Below are 21791 nucleotides of genomic sequence, written 5' to 3'. Positions count from 1 at the left end.
CCTCCTGCGCGGCCGGGAGGGCTCTGGCTGCGGGTTGGTGCCCGAGTCTGTCAATCAGCGCGGCTCGGGGCGGTTCTGGCCACGGGTTGGTGCATGGGGCTGTCAATCAGCGCGGCGGGCGCGGGCCGGGTTTGATGAGGAAGCGCGGCGGGCCCACTCCGCCGGTGGCTGTGGAGGGCGGGTGGCCACGGCGGATCAGGTGGGTTCCGCTGCTCGGGCCTTGCTTTGCCGCCGTCTGCGGCCCTGGGGGCCCCGCGGGAGGTGCGCTGAATAAAACGGCAGCATCGCTCCGCGCCGCCGTCTGAGCGGACTGAGGTGGCGGCGGCGGAGCTCGCCCCGCGCCCCTGGAGGTGCCCCCGGCCCGTCCAGGTGCGGCTGTCCGGGGCTGGTCGCGGCTCTGGCGGCTGTGCACTCTCGACCGGCTGACTTCGCTCCCGGGACTGAGGAGGGCCCTAAGGAATGGGGACAGGGCCGGTGGTTCAGCTGGTGCGGTGTAGGGGCAGCGTGAGCCTCAGAGCCTCCTGTGAGAGGGGTCACGGGGGGCGCACAGAAACAGGGGCTGCGCTGTGAGGCCTCCTGCCAGGTCTTTTGGAGAGTTTCCTTGAACAGCAGTGGGCAAGAAGGTCCTTTAAACGTGATGAAGTGATTTTTAACTTGGAAATAATGCTTCTGTAATGTTACATTATGCCAAGTGAAGACTTCAGTATGTGCTACACCTGTGTGCCCAAACAAGTGTCCCTTGAACGGGAAGTAACTTATCTTGTAACCAAACCTGGATCAGCACTTGTACACAGTAGCTTTCTGGGAGCACACTGCTCAGTGTACACAGGCCCTGGGGAGTCAAGACTGTTCTTAAGCGGTGAAATCTGCAACTCACGTGGTGCTTTTCAGATTTCTGTGATACTTTTCCTATTTTTCCTTTTGGAGCTGTTATCCAGATGAACAAGGAACAGCATACTTTCAGTTTTTAATACAAAATGTAGTTATTCTGTAGAAGACTATGAAGCAAAATTCAAGAGTGGACATTACTGTCATCATGTATCACATCATATGTATACTGTACAGTACTAGAACTTGCAGAAAATAATGTCTGGTTGTAAGTGAACTTAAGAAATTATATTATGTCAGCCTTGTTTTAAATGCTAAATTCTTGGAAGTGAGTAGGCTTGGATATATGAGAAACAAATAATGTGCAATGAGTGTTTCAAGAATTACAGTTTCCATGCTGAGTAATTTAGGTGATGAGGGTGGTGCTTTTTGATTCCTCATGTATTTTACTTCTGTTTGATGTTTTCTTGTCCTGTGTTAGATTTTGCTGGATACACAAAATCAATATTAGAAAACAATGTCCCTTGACTTTGATAGTGGAGCTCTACAAACTCAACATGAAGATGAAGACTATGACCAAGAAGATTATGCAAGAGAACAAGAGGTGAAAAATAATTAAGTAACTTAATCTGAAGGCTTGTGAATTTAGCTTCTTCCTATCTTTTAAGTGCATAAAAAGAAAGAAAAAGGTTTTTGGAGTGTGGTAAGAGCAAAAGAGGGTGCAGACTGTGCCACTCTTGAAAAGCATAACAAGTGAAGTTTGGGTGTGTTTTAGTTGTGGTGTTTTTCTCTGTTTGAGTCCAGTTGCTTGGTCCAGAGCAGAGCACTAATCATTGCAGTTGATGACTTGTTGAATGTAGTGATACTAACTGGCAAGTTCTTATCTGGATTTCCATCCAGACTTCTCAGAGCATATTTTGAATGTCCACTACCTCTCTAGCCTGGAGATTAGAGAGAAGAAATCCTGGCATCATCAGTTTGGAGATGATTCTTTGAAATTATTCTGTCCTGGGACATGTCTACTAGATTTTCCTTACCTCTTTCTGGTGCTGCTCTTTTCTTAACAAGAGTTTGGCAGAAAAATGCTTTGGTTGGTACTCTAGTCTAGTAAGCATTCTGTGGTAAAAGTCTCTTTGTGAATTCCAGGGTTGTGAATTCCTCCTCGGAGGAAGAAAACCAGGATTTTGTGTAAAGTGATCTACTTTGCCAATATTTTTGGGCTGAACTTGTATCAATTATCCTGAACAGCATATAATGAATGTTGTTTGTTCTATTTCAGTTGCAACAATTGTTGACAGACCTTCCCCATGATATGCTGGAGGACAGTGGAGACCAACTCTCCAGTTACTCAGACTGTAGCATTCAGGAGATTGAGGAGCAGTAAGGCATTTGGCACCATCTTTTTGTTATTTATGTTGTGCTTTTAAGAGTAGAGCAAAGTTTGAGATGATGAGGTGTGTAAAAGTAATCCAAGTAAGAGGGGAGTTGTAGTGCAATTTGCAGTAAATTAGATGTGCCTTGATTTAATTTAAGACAAGAAGGTGTGTTTTTTCCCTGAAGTTATTAGTACATAGTTAAGCTGCTTGTGTCTTTCTAGGTCACATGAGCCTGGGAAACTTGATGGAAGGTGGAAGGATCATCCATTGATCAGTGATCCTCCAAATGTAAGTTTGTATGAGCAGGGGTGTAATTACTGCTTGCTCATAATAAGATGCTAAATATTGTTTAAATTAATTAGAGAAATACATGTAGGTGATGTGTTTTGGTGTTCATTTGAAGTATTTCTGACTTGAGGGCTGGTAACCTCGGGAAAAAGAGGGTGGGGTGAGATCAGAATTTTGAGAGAGCAATTCTAAACCTCATATCCATTCATAGGGCTATGAACAAGGACAAAATCTGTACCCTGAACAATTCTTGTGTGACCAGCAAACTGTTCATGTTGAAAAACGTGGGAAGAATTGGAATGGCCTACATAATGATGAAGAGAAGAAACATTTATATGATGTTAAAGAAGATTACTGTGGCCAGGATGGCCAAGATGATCCAGATCATGTGTATCTTGGTAGAGATGGGTTTAACTCTCCAAGTTGCTACCAAGAGAACAATGTGTATCATCTTCCTGAAAACTTCAGGCCTTATACGAATGGCCATAAACCAGAATTTGACAATCAGCAAAATAAAGTATTAAATTTTTCAGATGATCCAAAGGAACATCTTAAGGTATTTTAGAAGCTGACACATTTTTCTATCTCTTGGAATATTTTAACAGGACTTTAGCTATTGGTAGTAATATTTCTACATGCCTTCAGTCTCTTACAATCAGTTCAAACAGTGATGAGAGGCTTCTGTAGCCTATTTTAGAAAATGAGACATTAGTAACTAAATTTTCGTATGTTCATGTTATGATTTTTGTTCTTTCTCCTGTTGCCTTGGTAGAATTCCATGAGGTAGAATGAATGTGGTTCACTTAAGTGTGTGCTTATTCTGTTTAAATTAACACTTCACTGCTTTTCTAAGCTGGAAGCTTCCATGAAGAATTGTGTGCTGATTGGAGCCTGAAAATGAAAGGCTACTAGAACTCTTCCCAATGTCAACCTGTAAAATGAAAAGTATTTTTACTGTGCAAGACTACAGTTGTAGTTTTAATGTGTTTTCTCTTATGTATGTATTGTCACAACAGCAATTTGTTGCTTCTGATGTTGTCAATGGCCAGTCACCAGACTCTTACAAAGTGACTTATAAACCATACCAAAATGGCATTCATCAAAATATTCCAGGAATCCAAGAAGGAAACAGAAGAAATGAAGTGTTTGAAGGTTTGCAACATGAATTCTTGGGTAATGATGAAAGTAAGTGTTAGGTGATTAGAATTTAAATAAACTTGTGTAAAAAGTTCACTGGAAATCAGTGAACATGTTGATTTTAGTAGTTTTTCAGTAAGAGGACATCTAAAAGTGTGTTGAAGTATAGCATCTTTTATATCTAGAAATAATCTTTTTTTGCTCAGAGTATATGAGTTTTGGGCATTGAAAATTTAGTTTTGATTGATGAAACTGAAAAATTATTTTTGGTGGCTTGATGTCAAACCTTGTTGACACTTCACCTTCTTCCAAAGTATTGGAATAATAATACGACTCACTGTACCTTAGGAAGTGCACTCTGAGTGATGCCACATTGGGCTTTTCTGTTAGGTGCACTTCAAATGACTGAACTGCTTTGTCAGACGTGTTGTAAACTGGTAGTGGCCTCAAGTCTGTGAGTTCATAGCATGTAAACTTTTATCTGGGCCTGCTGTAAGGTTGGAATTGTAGTTTGCACAATCCTTCAGCCATTGCTGCCAGAGCAATTTGTGTGATGCAAATCAAATGTGGATTAAAAAAAGATTTTGTGCACCAGCAATGAACTTAGCACTATAAAAAAATAATTTTAGAGCAGGAATTACAGCGATGACTTTCTTGGTATCTGTGCTGACTTGTCTGCATTCTGTTTGAAATTTGGCAGATTCTTCAGAAAACATGCAGATTCTTCAACTTCAAGTTCTGAATAAAGCAAGGGAAAGACAACTGGAAGAACTTAATGAAAAGCTAGAAAAGAGTGCACAGCAGATTAGGTATTTGAATCATCAGCTTTCAATGGTCAAAGGTAAAATGTTTTGTGCTAATTCTTAGATTTTATTAACATCCAGCAACTTTTAAATTGTGAGATTGATTGATTGATTTAGAAAGTCTCTTTGAAAGTATTTATTAATTTGGGACTATATGTGACTAAACCTCTTCTCCCAAACATTGTTCTAAGTAAAAATCTCTGGATTGGTGCCAGACTGCATAACTGTCTTAACTTTTACTGTATTTTCAAGACCGCTGTTGTTTTCCGGAGTCCCCATTGTCAGGTATCACAAATGTACAGAAAAGTGAGAAGTCTGCCAAAGTAGTCTTTTCAAAGCTGGGGGGAGGGGGGAAAAAAAAGTTGACACCAAAACACCCAAACCCCAATAGGAGAAATGGACATCATGAAAAAAAGATTTTTTTTGGTGGTGTCTGGTTTAACAGGACATTTCATAGACTGTATGTAGAGAAAAATCTCTTTCAAAAATTACCAAGTCTCGTTGTCTTAGTTTCCCATTTTTTATACGAACATACACACAAAAAAATACTAAACGTAGAGAATTAAGAATATAGTTTTTGGAAAGCAGAAGAAGCAAAGGAGAGAAAAAAGTTCAACTGTCAACCATTTGGCTGTGTCTTGGCTGTTCCTCCAGAGGAGTCTCCCTTTAACTGGTGTAAGGGAGGATGTGATATTTTATTTGGGGACCCTCGTGGCAGGAAGGAATGATGAATCTGACTCCATGTTCTCAAAAGGCTAATTTATTATCTTAAGATACTATATTATATTAAAGGATACTATACTAAACTGTACTAAAGAATACAGAAAGGATACTTACAGAAGGCTAAAAAGATAATAATGAAAACTCATGACCAACACAGCTTGACCCTGATTGGCCAATGAGTGAAAACAACTCACACTGGAATCCAGTGAAGCAATCACCTGTGGTAAACAATCTCCAAACACATTCCAGACAAGCAAAACACAGGAGTATCAAATGAGATGATAATTGTTTCCCTTTTTTCTTAAGCTTCTCAGCTTCCCAGGAGAAAAGTCCTGGGCAAAGGGATTTTTCAGAGAAGGTGAATGCCACAATGTGAGGTCTTCCTGCTGCCAGGATGGGGCTTGTACCTTCAGGACCCTACTAGAAACAGTGTATTGTAGTGCTCCCTCCTGCCAGGAGGACACAGTGGGTGCTGGATGGAGACTGAATGTTTTTGTTCAGTCTTCTGTTGTTGTCCACAGTACGAGGCGGAGTGAATGGTTTGGTAGAGGAGGTACTGAACAGCTGTGTTGCATGAAGCTCTTGGGTGGCTGGCCATGGTTCTTACACAGTTATGTCTCTTCCTTCAGATGAAAAGGATGGTTTGGCTCTTAGTCTTCATGAGTCTCAGAAACTCTATCAGAATGGAAAGGAACGGGAAATGCATCTTGAAGGCCAAATCAAGGCCCTTGAAACTCAAATTCAGACTCTTACTACCAATGAGGAGCAGGTACTGTAAATATTTTTAGTCTGTTTACTGTGGAAGACCTCTACAGTTCAATGTGTGGTACATTTTCGTTAAACAGAAGTGCTAGTCTCTTGAAATGCTGGTCATGATCATTGCAAAAGCTAAATGCATGATGGATGTATAGGATTTATTGGTTGAAAATACTGTGAATGAAAATACAGGCATCATCCGAGGACTTGAGGCAACTTTTGCACAAAACAAAAATGAACTGATGTACAGAACATTGGAGCAACAGTGAAATGTATGTAACTAGGAACTGCTGTCATACTGTTCCCACAGATACTGAAGCAATCCAAAGTGGCAGAGGTGGCCATGGAAAGCATGCAAAAGCAGCTGTTAGAACTTCAGAGATCAGATGCCCTCCAGCGAGCCAGAGAGCAGCATGAGGCCATTATTTCTGCACTCAAGCAGAAGTATGAACAGCAAGTATTGTCATTAGAGCAGAAACTTGATACTACACAATCTGCACTCAGAGAGCAGGTGAGAAATTATTTTAGGATGCTGAGTACTGTACTGAAGACATGAAGGAAGACTAACTATTCAATAGTGACTTTATTTTAGTAGTAAGGATTTAAAAGTAGAGGAGGGGTAAAAGGCTGTGTTTAAGATGGAGTTTGATATAGATTGTGTTACATGGTTGTAGAGCTTATTGAAATTATTCCACTTGATATTTCATAAGAATCCATTCCACTATTAGAAATATTCAAGCCATGTATTCCAAGCAGGTCTTAATAAATTTTCCTCTTATTTCATATAAAGGAAATAAAATTAAATTTCTCTAATTCTTGTCTCAACATATAGAAACAGATGGGTTGTATACTTGCAAAGGTACTTGCTTCTAAACAAAATGCACTGCTAAATTTTTATCTGTTAGTACCACAACAAAGCTTATACAACTTTGTCTCTGCTGTAAAATATATGGTAGCATTTTTGGGGTATTCAAAGAGGGAGATCTGTTTTTTGAGAGAAGATAGAAAAGATAAAAGGTGTAGATACAAAGCGCTGTGCCTCCCAGGTCTGTGTAGGTAACTAAGTAATGCCATATAAGTGTCTATTTTATATATCCTGTGAAAAAGAAACTACAGTACCTCTTTTACAGAGTATTGGCACTTGCTAGCTTGGCTTAAGCTCAGTTAAAATAAACTGACTGGCTTGATATCATGTGGAGGCTTGATTTTTTTTTTTTTTTTTTTTTTTTCTTGCAATAGACTAAGTGTATGTGATTAATTACAGGAGATAATCTGATGTGCTGAAAAGTAACTGCTCTAGGAAATATTAAATGATTCTCATCTGTGTATGTTTATATAGGAGTATAATTACTGCCTCCCAGTGAAAACTGAACTTTGATGCTGTAGGAGGTCACTTGTCAGCCAAGGACAGTTTTTGATCTGTGGTTGATTTAACTGTTTTCTACCCCTTTAGGTATCAGATTGATTATTCTTCTTTATCCTGTATATATTGAATTTTTCTGTATCTGAAACAGTTCTAGATGGTTAAGTGTTCATAAAATGAGTAAAAATACTCTCTTCCTAGAAAGAGCTTTGCAAAAATCTAGGAGAACATGTTAAGCAACTTGAAAAATTGTTAGAAGAAACCAAATGCGAAAAAACAGAAATAATAAATCGACTGACAAGAAGCCTAGAAGAAAGCCAAAAGCAATGTGCAAATTTACTGCAAACAGGTCAGCCTTTTACTCATACTTCTACTCATACCTTTCCTTGGAGAAATATCTTCATTTTTTCTGAATATGAAATTGCATATTGATGTTTCTATGTAAGTGGAATCAAGCTAATTGTGTTCTAGACTGGATTAGTCAGATTTAAAGTTCATTCTAGACTAAGATGTAAAAACCAAATAGAAATAAAAGTAAACATCATCTCCAAACCCCAAACAACAGTGATTAAAGTGTTTTCATATGTATTTTGTAAACCTTGTTCCATACTAAACAACTGGGTTTGGATGCAAGTTACTTAATTTTGTATTAAGGTGCTTGACTTGAATTGCCATTCTAAATTCAGGTCCTAGTGAGAAGAATTGTTTTGGGAGCTGGAGGCTGATTCTTGGAAACTTGTGTCATAGAAATAGATTGTGAAATGTTTTGCAGTTTTTGTGTTTGACTTTTGCCTACCTTCACACATTGAAGTCTTTTCATAGTAATGTATTTAGTAGCTGTTAGCGAGCCCAAGGAAATAGAAACAGTAATGTCTATTGCCAGAATCAACATTGCTATTTTTAACAGAGATCTTTCTTCAGATTGCACAGACTTTCTTACATATTTATGACTTGCTCTTTTTCTCCCTTTTCTTTCCTACAATAGGCTCAATGCAGGAGACAAATCAGTTGCGGTTTCAATTGCAACAAGCTCAGTCTGCACAGATTATCAGCAACAACATGAACAAGGCTTTGCAGGTTAATTTTATTGAATATTTTATGTTAGAATAAAATATTTTCATTTGCTGGAGGGGGGAGAGGCATTATAACTAAGAGCTTGGTGGTTGAAACACTTTGAATTTTTGGAGGAAACAAGTACATCATCTTTGACTACTTCCTCTCCCAGTGTTGCATGTTGGATTTTCTCCCTCCCCACCAATTAAAACAGAGTTGGGCAATTGTATTGGCACAAATCTGATCTCATACTTCTGTCCAGCCTGCTTTTGGAAAAAAAATTCAATGTAAATTCCGTGTGCTTGAAGTCTTGTAATTTAATGAGGAGATACCATGTTCTGAAATTTATCTTTTGTCAGCAAAAGGGAATGCTACAAAGTCCTCTGTAAAGCAGCAGTGGAAGTCTGTGTTTCCAATTCATATATTTGATTTAAATCTGTTGTCTTGGAAACTGTGAATCCTACTAAGTACTAGAGTAATAGCTGTTTCTTCAGGTATGTACTTTTCTGTTGTCATCCATTTTGCTGTGCAAGGACAGTAGGAATGCAGAAGAGCAAAAGAAATAATACTTCATAGATGGACTGTAACAAAAACAATAGGGAGTATTTCTTGTATATTGTAACAAATTTTTAGTTTAACATATGCTTTGCTAGAGGTATCAGAAATGAAAAATGAAAGTAGAAGTAAGTTAATGCTAGACAATTCAACTAAATGCAGCTCAATATAACTATATTTAGAAGGAAGAGCTCCATGTGTGTATTTTCTTTGGTAGAGTTATCATGGGCCTGATATGTTGGCTTGGAGTCTTTCTGGCCAGTGTAATTTTTTTTCTCTCTTCCTTTCAGGAAGAATTAATGGAACTGAAAGAAGAAATAGCTTTGTATGAATCTGCTGCCAAGCTTGGAGTATTTTTGAATGATGCAGGTGGAGAGCGACCTGTGAGCCTGGGTGATTCCTATGTAGAACTGGGAATTAAAAAAATCACAGGGAAGAAGCCAAAATTCTGCAGGTATTGACTAATTCTTGTTGAAAGAAAAATTTTAAATCCTCTAGAAATCATGCAAGTTATTTGTAAAAAGAGGATTCTACTGGATCAACACATAGGTTTTTGATAGATATTTGAAATACTGCTTGTATTGCCAGGTAATCTGAGAAAGACAAACTGTACTAATACCATAAATTGGTTGCCCAATTAATAAGTCTTGGTTGCTATTTAATAAGTCTTCAGATTTAAAGGGACTATATTGCTGTTCCTTTAATTCTTGAATTATATTGATGGATACTTTTCTTGCTCAAAGACTCCACATAGTTGCTTAAAGCTAAAGCTGTCTTACATCAACCAGTGGAGCTGCTTCAAAACTCTTCACATGGTGTGAGAATGAATCTTTTGAGGAAACAGCTGAATTAACAAGTTCTCTGTAAATTAATTTCAACTTGAGGGAAAAGCTTTGATATACATGTCCTCTTATGCTTTTTACTATTACATCTTCTACATCCTGGTATTTTTGGTAGCATTAGTTACTCCTCTCTGTGCTACCACTGCTTTCAGCTAAATGTGTTTTGTCTTTTAAATACTGAACTGGTTATGTCTTTCCTGATAGTGAAATACAGAAGAGAGACATGGATAAAGAACTCTCTAAAGATGAAATTATTGTGGAATTAAAAGCTGAGCTGGAACGTTTATTGAGCAGTAATAAAATGAAGAGAAACCAGATTACTCAACTACAAAATAGTCTTAAGGATTGCCAGAAGACACTAGAGGAATACAAGCAGTTGAAAGCAGAAAAAGCATCAAGAGATTCAGAGGTTTGTTCTTTTACACTTCTTTAAAAGTCAAGTATTCCTGCTTTTTGGTGAACAAAACCAAAGCTTCTTATGAGATCAAAAATTTATGCATAGCTGAGTATTCATAGCAACTCTGGTTTTGTATCTTTGTTTGAAAAGAAAACAACTGAAGCAGAGCCTGGGCAGCCTATGCATTATTGAGTCCTAAAACGATGCCTTATATGCTTGAGAGTGTCTGGTGTCTGCCCTACTTATGTTAGAAGTAAATTTCATTGGAAAAAGATGGTTTTCTTTAGCCAAAAGGACCTTGTAATTTCTGCAAGAGGGCTGACAGTACCATTAGATTATACAATCAGAACATTTAACAGATTGCCTTCACAGGTAGTTTGACCAATAAGGAATCTCCTTGATATTGCATCTCTCTTCACCCCATTATTGCCTTCCCTCTATAGATGGATCAAAGTTGCAGTATCTGTACATGGAGACCTGGATGTAGGATAGGAATCCAGTGTATGTGGGAAGTGTGCTCTCTGTTGGAATACTGTTGTCATTTAGCTTGCAAACACTATACTGAGTGTGTGCTTCTGCAAAGCTTCATCATACTGAGTTTTAAGAATTCATCTAGAATAGCAGTGTTTTGTGATCTTGCAGTGCAATAATTTAGTGTGTTTTTTATTTTTAAGTACAATTTTTATTCTACAGCTCTGAACTTTTTAAGCATTAACTGCTAAATCATTTATATCTTGAAAGATATAATCTTAATTTTATTTTATTTTAGCCTGTTACAAATTTGAAGGATGCTTCTGATAATCTAAAGGAAGAAGTTCTGAGACTCAGAAAGGCTAATGAGGCTTTGCTACAGGAAATTGAGGTAAGAGATGCTGTTTACCACTGCAGAAAAAAAAACAAATCACAAAAAAACCCCACTCTGTGCTAAAAATCTGTGATTAGAAAACATTCTTACAACCTCATATTGCTTGACCCTTGTTTGTCTAGGCCCATACTTCAACTATTGAAGAACTGAAGGAAAATGAGGAAAAACTGAAAAGCTTAAATCAAGACCTCTGTTGTCAGATGAGAAAGATGGTTCAGGAGTTTGATCATGATAAGCAAGAGGCCATTGACAGGTAAGTCTGTTAACTTAGTTTAGTTTAATTTGTGGATTTTCATCCTGCACACAATCTTGTTCCAGCTATCAGGTCCAAGAGGAGGTCAATGTTAGAAAGGTATTTTCTTACAGAAAACTTGAACCTAGGTAGTTGAAATCAGGTAGTTATTTTTCCTTTCTTGGAATTGTAGGTGTGAAAGAACTTATCAGCAACATCATGAAGACACCAAAGCACATTTTGAGAAGGAACTGATGGAGAGGTTTGCTGTGGAAAAGCAGCTGCTTCTTCAGACTTCTGAAGAGACAATCTCACAGTTAAAGTAAGACTTAGCATTATTTCCATTTTTACTGAAACTTTGATGTTTCCTGTCTGACCTTCACTGTTAGTTACACTTACTTTAAAGCTGGCTTGCTGTCCTCTGAGGCCAATTGATAATAAGTTATCTGCCCTTTGAAGGGATAACATAGAGGAGCTGAACAAAGAGATTACTGCAGTGAAGGAATGTTACATCGGAGTTTGTCGGGAGAAGGACACCTTGGAAACTACCTTAAGACAGAAATTTCAACAAGAGCAGCAGCTGAAGGAAGAGAAGGTACAAATGGAAATGCCTATAAACCATATAATTTCACATTGTTTTCAAGATGCAATATTAGTAAGTGTATTTAATTTTGTAAATGTTTGCAGAGCCTGTTTGGAAGAGATGCAGCTGAATCAGAAAGCTCATACACATGGTTTAGTGGTTTTTAAACAAAGCTGGTGTTGTGGTCTGGGCTTTGAAATACTGTACAGATAACTCTTTCCAATAGCTGTTTGTTTTCATGTAGTGAACTTCCATAATTCTGACTTCTGAGGATGCTTAGTCAGCAGTATGAGCTTTTACATTCATAAATAATTTTCAAAAAACCCGAAATGATGATACAAGTTTAGTTCTCCCTGTAAAAACTGATCTAGAAAATACTGTGGTTTTTTTAAGTAGTAATGAATTTAGACTGATCGGATTAAAAAACTTTGCTTGTCTGAAGATATCAGTGTGCAATGACTGAAGTAGATCAACTGTCTGGGTAAGCAAGTACAGCAAAGAGGTGCAGCTGAAAGTATGAGGGGAGTAAAGATGCTTGATGTGAAAACTTACTTTACAGCAATAGCCTATAGTAACCTCTGATAGAATATCTTAAAACACCTTTTTTGAGAGTTAAATCTCTTGTCTAGGTGTCATCTGTGAGATCATGCACAGCCTCTAGAGAGTTAATCACATGTCTCATGCATTCTCATAGTTTTGTACCAGAGCAGTTGTGCCTTGGAGAATACTTAATTTATTTATTTTTGGTCTAGCTCAAGAAACAGCTACTAGAAGAAAAAGAACTCTCCCTTAAACTTCTGAGGACTGAGCTTGAAGAGGAGCACATCAGGTCCATGATAGCAGCAAAGAAGCAGTGGCTGGAAGAGAAAAATCAGCAAGTTCAAGAGGAAGTTGCATTAGCAAAAGTTCACTGGGAAAAGGAAGAAAAGGAGGTGTGAAACTTAGATCAGGGAATTTCAATTTTTGTTCTTGTTGTTTTGCTGTTTATTTTCAGAAACAGAACTTTAGATTTATGTGCTGCTATTCTGCCATTGGAAGTGGGTGTTAAGGATTTGTCATTTTAAAAGCCTCTGAACTAGTCATTAGGTATTATACATGTTTCATATTTTTAAAGAAACCCAAACCTTAGATCTTGCAAAGTAAGAAACAGAATATCCTGGATGTCACAGCTGGTAATATGCTGGAGTTTTCCACCCTGGTGCTTGAGTGAAGGTTATGCTTTCTGTTGTGTCACTCAGGTGTCATGTAGAAATCCTCTGGGTATCCTATCCCATAGAAGAAAGCTCTGATGAGTCACCAAGCTCTCTCTGTGCATGGTTTTGTTGTTCTCCTGTTAAGGAGGATCATTGATGTGAACAGTGTTTCATTTGCTAAACACCAGTGAAATCTGTTTATTTAGACACTGGGGATATTTTCTTAAAAAATATTTTTTTCCTTAGAATAAGGAGCAAGTCTTTGCCAAATTAGAAAGAGAATGGCAAAGTAGGTTGGAAGAAGTGAGAAGAACTGTAGTTGAATGTAATGACTGCTGCTGCCAAACTGATCAAGTTGTGGATGAAGCTTCAACTAAAGAGTTAGAAGGGACTGTTGAAGACCAGAGGCTGCAGATCCAGAAGGCTCTGAAAGAAAATACAGCCTCTGAAGAGGCCTTAAAAGAATTTGAATTAGAACTGGAAAATAAATACTGTAAAAATCTTGCCAGCCAGGTAACAAATAATTGTTCTCGCTGCCTGGAATCTGTGAAACTGCTGTGTCCACTTAAGTCACCTAAAAAAAAGAAAAAGTGGACTCCTCCACTAACTTCCTCTTAAGTTTAGTATTGATATTTGCTGTATTAGAAATAGAGTTCTTAAAAAAGTTCTGCAAAAACTGTAGCATGTGTTTTATTTTTCACACCATTAAACAAGTTTTGCAGGAGTTTTGAACAGAACTGAGCAACACTGACTTAGATTTTATACCATTTTGATTAAAATAAATTTAGTATTTTTAATTTTGGCATAATTTTTGCACCAAGAAATGTATGAAGTGCTGCTGGTCTGATTCTTTTAATTTCTATAAACATAGGTAATCCAAACTGAAGTCTGTTCTTGCCCTGTTACATGAAAGTAATAATAAAAATGTATTCAGTCTACCTACCTACCTACTGAAGCAGGTTTTTTATCTGTTTAAAGGTAGATGCAGCTTTAGCCCAAGCTCATGCCAAGTGGCTGCAAGAGTACAAACTAAATCTAAAGACAGAACAAGAAAAATGGGAAAAGGAGCACCAAAAGACTACAGCAGAGCAGGTAGCCCAAAATACTGCTATATGTGTGCTGATAAAGAGTTGAGTCTTCCAAATCCCATATATTACTGAGTGAATGTAGACATAGGCACAGGGCGTCACTAAGGAAAGATGTTTCTTGTGTACTCTGCTCCACACCCTTTTTTTTTTTGCCTATATAGGTTTAGTTTTTATTAAATAAATTCAAAAGATCTCCAACAGATTTTTCATGACTCAGAGTTACATTTTGTGTCTCTATGAATGTGAGTATATATTTCTAATGACTGTGTTGTTTATTTGTCAGTTAGCCCTGGTTCTCTCAGCTGCTGAGGAGAAATGGAAGAAAGAATATGAAAGTACAGAGACATCTGGACTAAGAGTTAAAGAACTTGAAGAAAAGATAATTTCTTTGAGGAGGGAATTGGAGCTAAAGAAAGAGGAAATCCCTGCAGCTGTCAAAGCAGAACTAGCAAAAGCCCGTGTGCAGTGGAACAAAGAAAAGCAAGAAGAAATTCTGCAGATACAAGAGCAAAATGAGAGAGACTACCAATCATTCTTAGATGATCACAGAAACAGAATTAAAGAGGTCCTTGCAACAGCAAAGGAGGACCTCGCAAAGCAGAAGAATGATCTCTCCATTCAGAAAGAAGCAGAAATCAGGATGTTACTAGAGCAAAAGCAGCGAGAATGGGAGGCTCAGGAAGCCAAGAGACTGCAGGATGAAATGAATCAGTATGAGGAGAAGACTCTGGTTGAGCTGGAGTATTTGTTGAGTGAAATTCATGAAGAACTGGTCAAGTGCACACAGAGTAAACATTCTTGGAAGGACAAGGGGTTTGATTCTCATGTTCAATTAACCAGTCAAGGCAAAGACAAACTGAAGACTTGTTTACAAAAGGCTTATAGAACCACGGTGTGCACAATTCTGGAAAAGAGAGAGCGAGATTGGAAAGAGGTAATATTTCTCTAAGTTATAACTGCCAATCAGAAAATGGATTTGAGAAGTCACTCAGGCCTCTTTTCTCTCATGAAATATCCATGTAGTTGTGAGAAATAGAAAAGTCAACATTTGCGTTCATTTTAAGAGCATACTCAAAAACTAAAAGGAGACTAAATTTACCATTAACAAGTGAAAAGGAAAAGGATGTAGCTTTGACATCTTCAGTCTTTAAAGAAGATAAGGTCAGGTTAGGAATGTCATTTATGCAAAGACTTGTAAATTAGGGAGATTAATCCACCTGCTTGAGGTTGGTAGCCTGTTAAAGGCTCCTTGTAATCTCTTTGGGGGGCTGTAATGACAGAACCCACCTCAGATTTTTGCATAGCTGCAAAATCCAGTTTGCAGTGGTGATTGGACAGTGATTATGGATCATGTTATGCTTTTTTTTCCTCTCTTTATACAAATAAAGATGAAAACCTTGCAGAACTAAAAATCCTTTTTGCAAGTTGCCTGCAGTAGGTCAGTTTGTCAGTCAGTTCTGTTTTGGGAATAAGAGTCTTGCCTCTTTTATTGTGCCTCTAGGAAATCTTTTTCAGTGTGCCTGCCCAAATGAGAAAAGATGTCTTACCCTCTTCTGGAGGAGTTAGGGGCTAAGTCAAATTGTGTCCCAAAGCCCTTGTTTCTGTTGTTTTAGCAGATTCCTTTTCTTGCAGTGCTTATGCTTGTAATAAATTTTTTGTTGTGGGGAGCATCCCACCGGAAATGCCATTGCTACCCAGCAGTTAGTTGCTGGAGAATTATCTGGGAATAAGACAGAGAAAGTATCTTGTTTTTCAAGAGAAGATGGGATGTTACCATTTCTTTAATGTTAATATATTTTTGTTCAGCAAGTGGGCCTGAAAGGTTTTAATGTCACCAGTCATATCCACAATGATAAAGAATAATTTTTTCCTGTGCCTTATGCACCTTCTGCAGTGGAAGTGAAATGTCTCTTGGTAAACTGTTTAATATGCCTTTGAATCTCAAAATATTGGTTGGCTTGAACCACCTTATCTAGTGAAGCCTTTTTAATTTCCTAGTAATGTCTTTTCTCTTTAAAAAGCAAGTTACCTTCAGCTGTTCAAAGACGGAGTATACTTCTGCAATGTTAAGGGCTACTGACATTTCCAAATAATACTCAAGATATTCAGGCACTGCTGTTGCAATTATTTATGCTAAATAGAACTTTTATATCATAAAATAGATGTTTTCTTCATGATTTGACTCGTCATCTGTGGTTTTACTGCAGGTTTAAAGTACCTGTGTTAAAATTACTGAAGCTACTTGGTGACCAGGGTTGGTTGTGGTGCAGAGCACTTTTTTTTGCTGTGTTGTGTTTTCAGGAAGTGTTTTTCAATTGCAGAAATATGAAGAGCTAGTGAGTAATGCAAATAAAGAATCTTACCCACAAGGTGGTGCAGGAAACACTGTGGATGTGGCAAGACCCCCTGTGTGCAATGTTGGACACCAAGCAGAAGCACAAAGGAGACTGAGAAGACAGACACCCTTGCAGGAAGCTGGAACAGACAAAGGTATGGGGTTTGATTTTAATCTGGCAGATTGCAAATCATCAAATTGAGCTTGTTAGTAGCAGTCTTTAATATTCAGTGTCCTATTGATGACCGCAGTGCAAAGTTAGCTAATTAGTAAATATTTGGGTGATAGAGGAAGATACAGTTCTTCAGACTGTGAGGTTGTTTAATACTGCATAAGCTGAGTTAAAGTCACAAACTGAAACAAATGGTACTGGTCTCCAGTTTACTGATTTAATGCTAGGCTTTGAGGTTTCATTTTATCAAGTGCTAGTAGCTTTCTGCTTTTTAAAGCCTTTCTTCAGGAGGAAAGAAATAGCTGTCTCATCTGCTAGAGGTGTGTGTATTCTTTGGGGGTTGTTAGCAGCAAAACCTTTGGAGTATATAACACTGCAAGGCAGTGTTAGCCATGATATGCAGGGTATGGTCTAAACTATGTTTTATAAATAGGTAGTACTAGATTGGAGCTTCAAAGATTGAATTATACTGCTTGCTCTTGGCATTACACATGAGAAGGAATTCTGCATTCATGTAAAAGATACTATTGTGTCAAGAACTTGCTTGACCTGGCATGGTAGTCTTCTCTGGTTCTTTTGGTCAAGAATGTAGTTGAAAAAAGTGAGAACCCCTGGGTGGTGTTTCTCTCCTTTTTTTGTTTTTCCCCTTCTTCCCTTTTCCCCCACTCCCTGAGCCTAGTATGTAGTTTGGCATTGTAGCTCTTCCCAAGGCTGTCACGTGTACTATGGCAAAACTGGAGACAGCGTAAATGGGAAAAACTTCATGGGAGGGACAGATGTCCCTGGGGCTTTCTGTTTAGTTTGAGATCTTGCACAACTGAGAAACATAAAGCAACAAAACCCAAGAGAGTTTTTGGCTCTGTGCCTGTAGTGTGGCTGGAATTCCTTCAGCACCAACATAACGAGTGGTCTATTAACACAGAACAATACCAGCACTGCGGTGCTCCTGTCTCTAGAGCGCCCTGGCCTGGCTGTGGGGAGCAGCCAGCACTGGCCTGGAAGGAGCCCAGTCTTTGTGTATCCCTTAACCAGGCTCAGACGTGTGTGAGGCTTTCCAGCTGGGACAGTTTCCTTCAGCTGACTTCAAAAGACTCTGCTTGGCTGTTGTTCTTAAAAAAAAAAAAAACAACAAAACTAAAAAAATTTTAAAAGCATTTAACCTGCAAGTTTTTTTGCTGACTGAAGAACTCAGATCATCACTGATGGAAGTGCATTGAGGCTGTGAGGGTTGTATGAGTTTAGATGCTGCTGCACCTTCTGCAACAAGGTACCAGCTTCTTGTGATTAGTTTAATTGAGCTGAAATGTTACACACTTTCCTGTGAGAAGAGGACTAAGTAGAACACTGAAAATAGGTTGGGCTTGATTCTTTTTTTTGGTCCCATGTTGATGTATAACTTTTAGCAATTACTGTTGCAAGTCAGAAATGTACAAAAAGGAACCTTGGGTCTCAGGAAGATTTGTGCTGCAAACACTGCTGCCAGGAGCTTGAAAAAAGAGCTGGAGATGGCCCCCAAACATCTTCAGCTTGCTGTGAAAGAATATGAAGCTAAGTCAGAGCAAATCCAAGGTTAGGATTGATAGTCTCCTAAAGACAGCTTTGATTCTCGCATCTGTAGGATCTTTTAATTTTCAGTGGATACTGGGGTTTTGGTTATTGACCTGAAAGCAAACAAAAAACCCCTCACCACAATAAACTGACAAAACCTACTAAGTTTTATCTTGTATCTTTATATCTCAAATGCACAGTTGCTAGCGCACAAATTAATAATTCTTTTTCAATGTTTGTCAAAACCACCCTTGTTATTTTTTTTTTATCCTGTCCTTCCTCTCCAAGTATACTTGATATCTCAGTTTAGTGTTAGTAATGGCATATGAAGGCTTTAAGTTTATTTAATTACTCTGAGATGATTTTTATATTCAGACTTCATTGAAGTGTGTCTGCTTGTTACTGCAACAGCTGTACTGCAACTATTGATGCTTTGTGACATTGAGGTCTTGTACCAGAGGCAGCAGTTATTACAAAAGCATCTCTTGAACTTGAATTTAGAGAAATGCAGTGATTTATGGTTCATCTCTTTATTTTAATAGAAAATGAAATGGTTCCAGGAGCTCTAATTGCACAAAACTCTGAGATGAAGACTAAACTGAAAGACCAGGGATCATCACCAAGGTATTTAAAAAATTAAACAAGATGATATCTTATTTTGGGAAGATACAAGTTGCTTTTTTTGTGCAGTATGATATGTATACATTTCAGGTCACTGTCAAGTGAAGGCATCTCAAAACCTTGTGCATCCTCTGATTCTGTGAAAGGTCTGGAGGAAATGCGTGCTCACTACATCAAAGCTTTGAGCAAGATTAAGAGTAAGTACTAAAGTTTTAGTTAAAGATTTAGTGGAGGAAAATAAATTTCTTTGTTGCTTCTTCCTTCAGCTGGCTTGGAGAGGAATCTGACAACCAAATCACATGAGAACTAAATTTTTCCATCTTACTAGAGTGACTGTGAGAAAAGGAATTGTCACCCTAAATTCAAAATATAATTGTGACAGGCAAAGCCTTGTTTTACCATCCTTGCTTTGTTGTACTGTCATATGTCTTTTAAAGTGGTAAAGTGTCTTTTGAGTACTGATCTTGTTTCTCCAGAACAAAAATCTACCTAGATTGCAGCTTCTCCTGAGAGAATCTGCTTTTCTCTTGTGCTGTAGCCTGTCTTCTGGCCTAGTCAGCAACCTTCTCTCTGACGAGAAGGACCTGGTGTTACACTTAATCCTTACCTGAGAGCATCATGTCCCTGAATTTCTGCATGGCCATTGAAAAGTTTCTAGACCCATATTTTTACCAGCCAACATTTCTCCCAAATCCCTGTGCCTGCTTAAGATGCAGAATCAGACAACTGAATTCCTTTCTGATGCTTCATATTGACCTGCTGTGGTTTGTCCTGGCATTCATCCAGTAGGCAACAACTGGCACGAGGACTTGGTGCAATGTTGGCAGGTAAATCCATGTCTTTGCTGATTTGTTCCAGGTCTGCTAGACAATCCCAGTTTGTGGTGTTGGCTTCTTCCCCACTCTGGGGGAAAACTGGTACTAATGAAGTGTGTTTGTAGGTGATATGCTTTGTTATATCCGTGAAAGTAAGGAACGAGCTGCTGAAATGATTAAAGTGGAGGTTTTAAGAGAGCGCCAAGAGACAGCACGGAAAATGCGCAAATACTACTTGACGTGCCTTCAACAGCTGCTCACTGATAATGGCAAGCATGAAGGGTGAGTTCGAGGATGTTTTGAAATGACTATTAGCTATGCAAGAGGTGTGTAGATCTCAGTTTGGTGTTTGTCCACCTCGGAGCAAACAGTGCCTGTCCTGAAGTCTTGCCAGGGTGTGCGTGTGGGTTTTGGGTCACTGCTGAGCTGCCTGGCACACTGTCCTGTCAGTATTCTCTGACTCTCAATAGCATTGCCTTGAAGTAAAATGTAGAGTTGAATTGCCCTTAAACTTGGTTTTGGTTTTGTTTTTTTCCCCCATGTTCTGCAATTATTGACAGAGCTGAGAAGAAAATAATGGATGCTGCCAGTAAACTTGCTACGATGGCTAAAGGACTGGAAACCCCTCTTCGGCACATTCCCCAGCGCAAATCTGCCTGCCCAGGTGAGCTGGGTTCTCTCTGGTGGTCCTGCTCTTCTTAAGCATACTGATTTTAATGCATGTGGTAGTGAAAATGCTTTTCTTCCAGTATTAACATCATCTTTAATATCACCTATCTCTTTCCCTCCTCTCCTAGCTCTGCGTTTAAATTCTGATCCTGGAGGTGAGTGCTCCAAAAGAGATTGTGTGCTTCGGACCAGGTCACACCGTGTGGAAAGCAAATCATGTAGTGAAAGCAGTACTGACAAAGGCACTGATAAAGTTGTCCAAAAGTGTGTTCCACGTGACTTGAGACAGCAGTTTGATGCAACACAGACCAAAACTCAACATGTGCTTTGTGAAACAGGGACTTCAGATATTCAGAACAGGAATAATTCTCAAAATCTGGATGGTGCATCTAGAGGTGTTCTTCCACAATGTTACCCAAATGAAGATGGAAGAAGAGAAAAACATGACCCCATTGCAAATATAGACAAAGGAACATCATGTGCTGTGAGTAATGGTGATGCTCTTCCCTTTGCTGGTCAGGGGGCACTACAGAATATGCAAGTATGTAGGGCTACAAATGGGCACAGCAGCTCTGGGCCAACTTATCATGTGCTTAAGAGCAAGAATGGAAGAACAGGCATGAAAGAGGATAAATATATCCAATCATGTGGAAAACGGAAAACTAAGTCTAAGAGAAGTCAGGAATTTGATTTTAAAGACCCTCCAGAAAGAGATGAAGGAAGCAGTAGTGAATGGAGTTCTGGGAATGGAAGCATGTATCTGGATTGTGGTGAAATGCCTCTCTTGTATCCTCAACAAAAAGCCAATAGTAATGTTCAAGCACAGACTGTGTACTGTGAAGAGTTTCCTCACCTCAGGTCATTTTCTTCTGCAGATGAAAATGTTACTTCTCAGAGAGACATTTGTAGTGGCAGTGGCAAGACTCTCAGTACAAAAAGGAGCACAAAAGTTTACAGTAGAGGCCAGCAGATAACAAACCCAGAGCACACTTCATTCTTCAACTCTTGACAAATCGAATTCAGCTGACCCACATCTCAATGCAACATCAGATTCAAATGTAGGAAAATGCTACAACAAGTGCTTTGAGAAAAATGGTGTGGGATCCCCAGTCTCAGCAAGATAGTGTTTTTTAATTAGCCCACTCTCTCTCTAACTTGAACCAATACCAGCAGTCCTCGTTTGAAGGAAAAAATTACCTTGATGTTTAAATAAAGTATGATGATTGAGGAAAATCTTTCCTACTGTGTCCATTTCGTGATCAATGTTGCACAAACATATTTTATCAAGTTACTTGAAATATTACTGCAGACTTTTCTTTACCCTTGTAATAACACTTTCATAAATGTTTATAGTGCACGAGATACAAATTTATGAAATAGAATCTATTTTTATATTGAATTTAGCGTGCAGTGTTTGTCTAAAACCAAACTACTGTAACTTGTGGTCATTTTTCAAATGGTTATCAAAATTCCTTCAGAGCGTAGTGAGAGATGTTTGAAGTTAGTATTTTAATTGACTTTTCCATTTTGAAGGACCTCCTGTAACCCT

The 21791-nt window shown here is 38.6% G+C and overlaps 1 protein-coding gene across 4 annotated transcripts; it reads left to right on the top strand.

Moving 5' to 3' along the window:
• Positions 1–65: 65 nt before the first annotated feature.
• Positions 66–21475, top strand: CEP152 (centrosomal protein 152). 4 transcript variants are annotated; one of them, XM_059858379.1, is made up of 27 exons: positions 66–199; positions 1310–1432; positions 2108–2208; positions 2426–2492; positions 2704–3048; positions 3509–3677; positions 4330–4470; positions 5785–5924; positions 6222–6422; positions 7476–7623; positions 8260–8351; positions 9173–9336; positions 9929–10133; positions 10891–10983; positions 11109–11239; positions 11412–11540; positions 11678–11813; positions 12554–12733; positions 13241–13507; positions 13973–14086; positions 14366–15016; positions 16404–16572; positions 18680–18761; positions 18849–18955; positions 19699–19855; positions 20134–20237; positions 20371–21475. In XM_059858379.1, the coding sequence occupies exons 2-27, from the start codon at positions 1346–1348 to the stop codon at positions 21249–21251; spliced, it is 5061 nt and encodes a 1686-aa protein (XP_059714362.1). In that variant the 5' UTR covers positions 66–199; positions 1310–1345; the 3' UTR covers positions 21252–21475. The 4 variants fall into 4 exon arrangements, with proteins under 4 accessions (XP_059714362.1, XP_059714364.1, XP_059714363.1 ...); XM_059858381.1 differs by lacking the exon at positions 2704–3048; XM_059858380.1 differs by lacking the exon at positions 13241–13507.
• The last annotated feature ends 316 nt before the right edge of the window (positions 21476–21791 follow it).

Source organism: Haemorhous mexicanus, chromosome 13, assembly GCF_027477595.1.
Source record: "Haemorhous mexicanus isolate bHaeMex1 chromosome 13, bHaeMex1.pri, whole genome shotgun sequence".
NCBI classification, from domain to species: domain Eukaryota; kingdom Metazoa; phylum Chordata; class Aves; order Passeriformes; family Fringillidae; genus Haemorhous; species Haemorhous mexicanus.
This window is presented reverse-complemented; position numbering and strand designations above follow the sequence as displayed.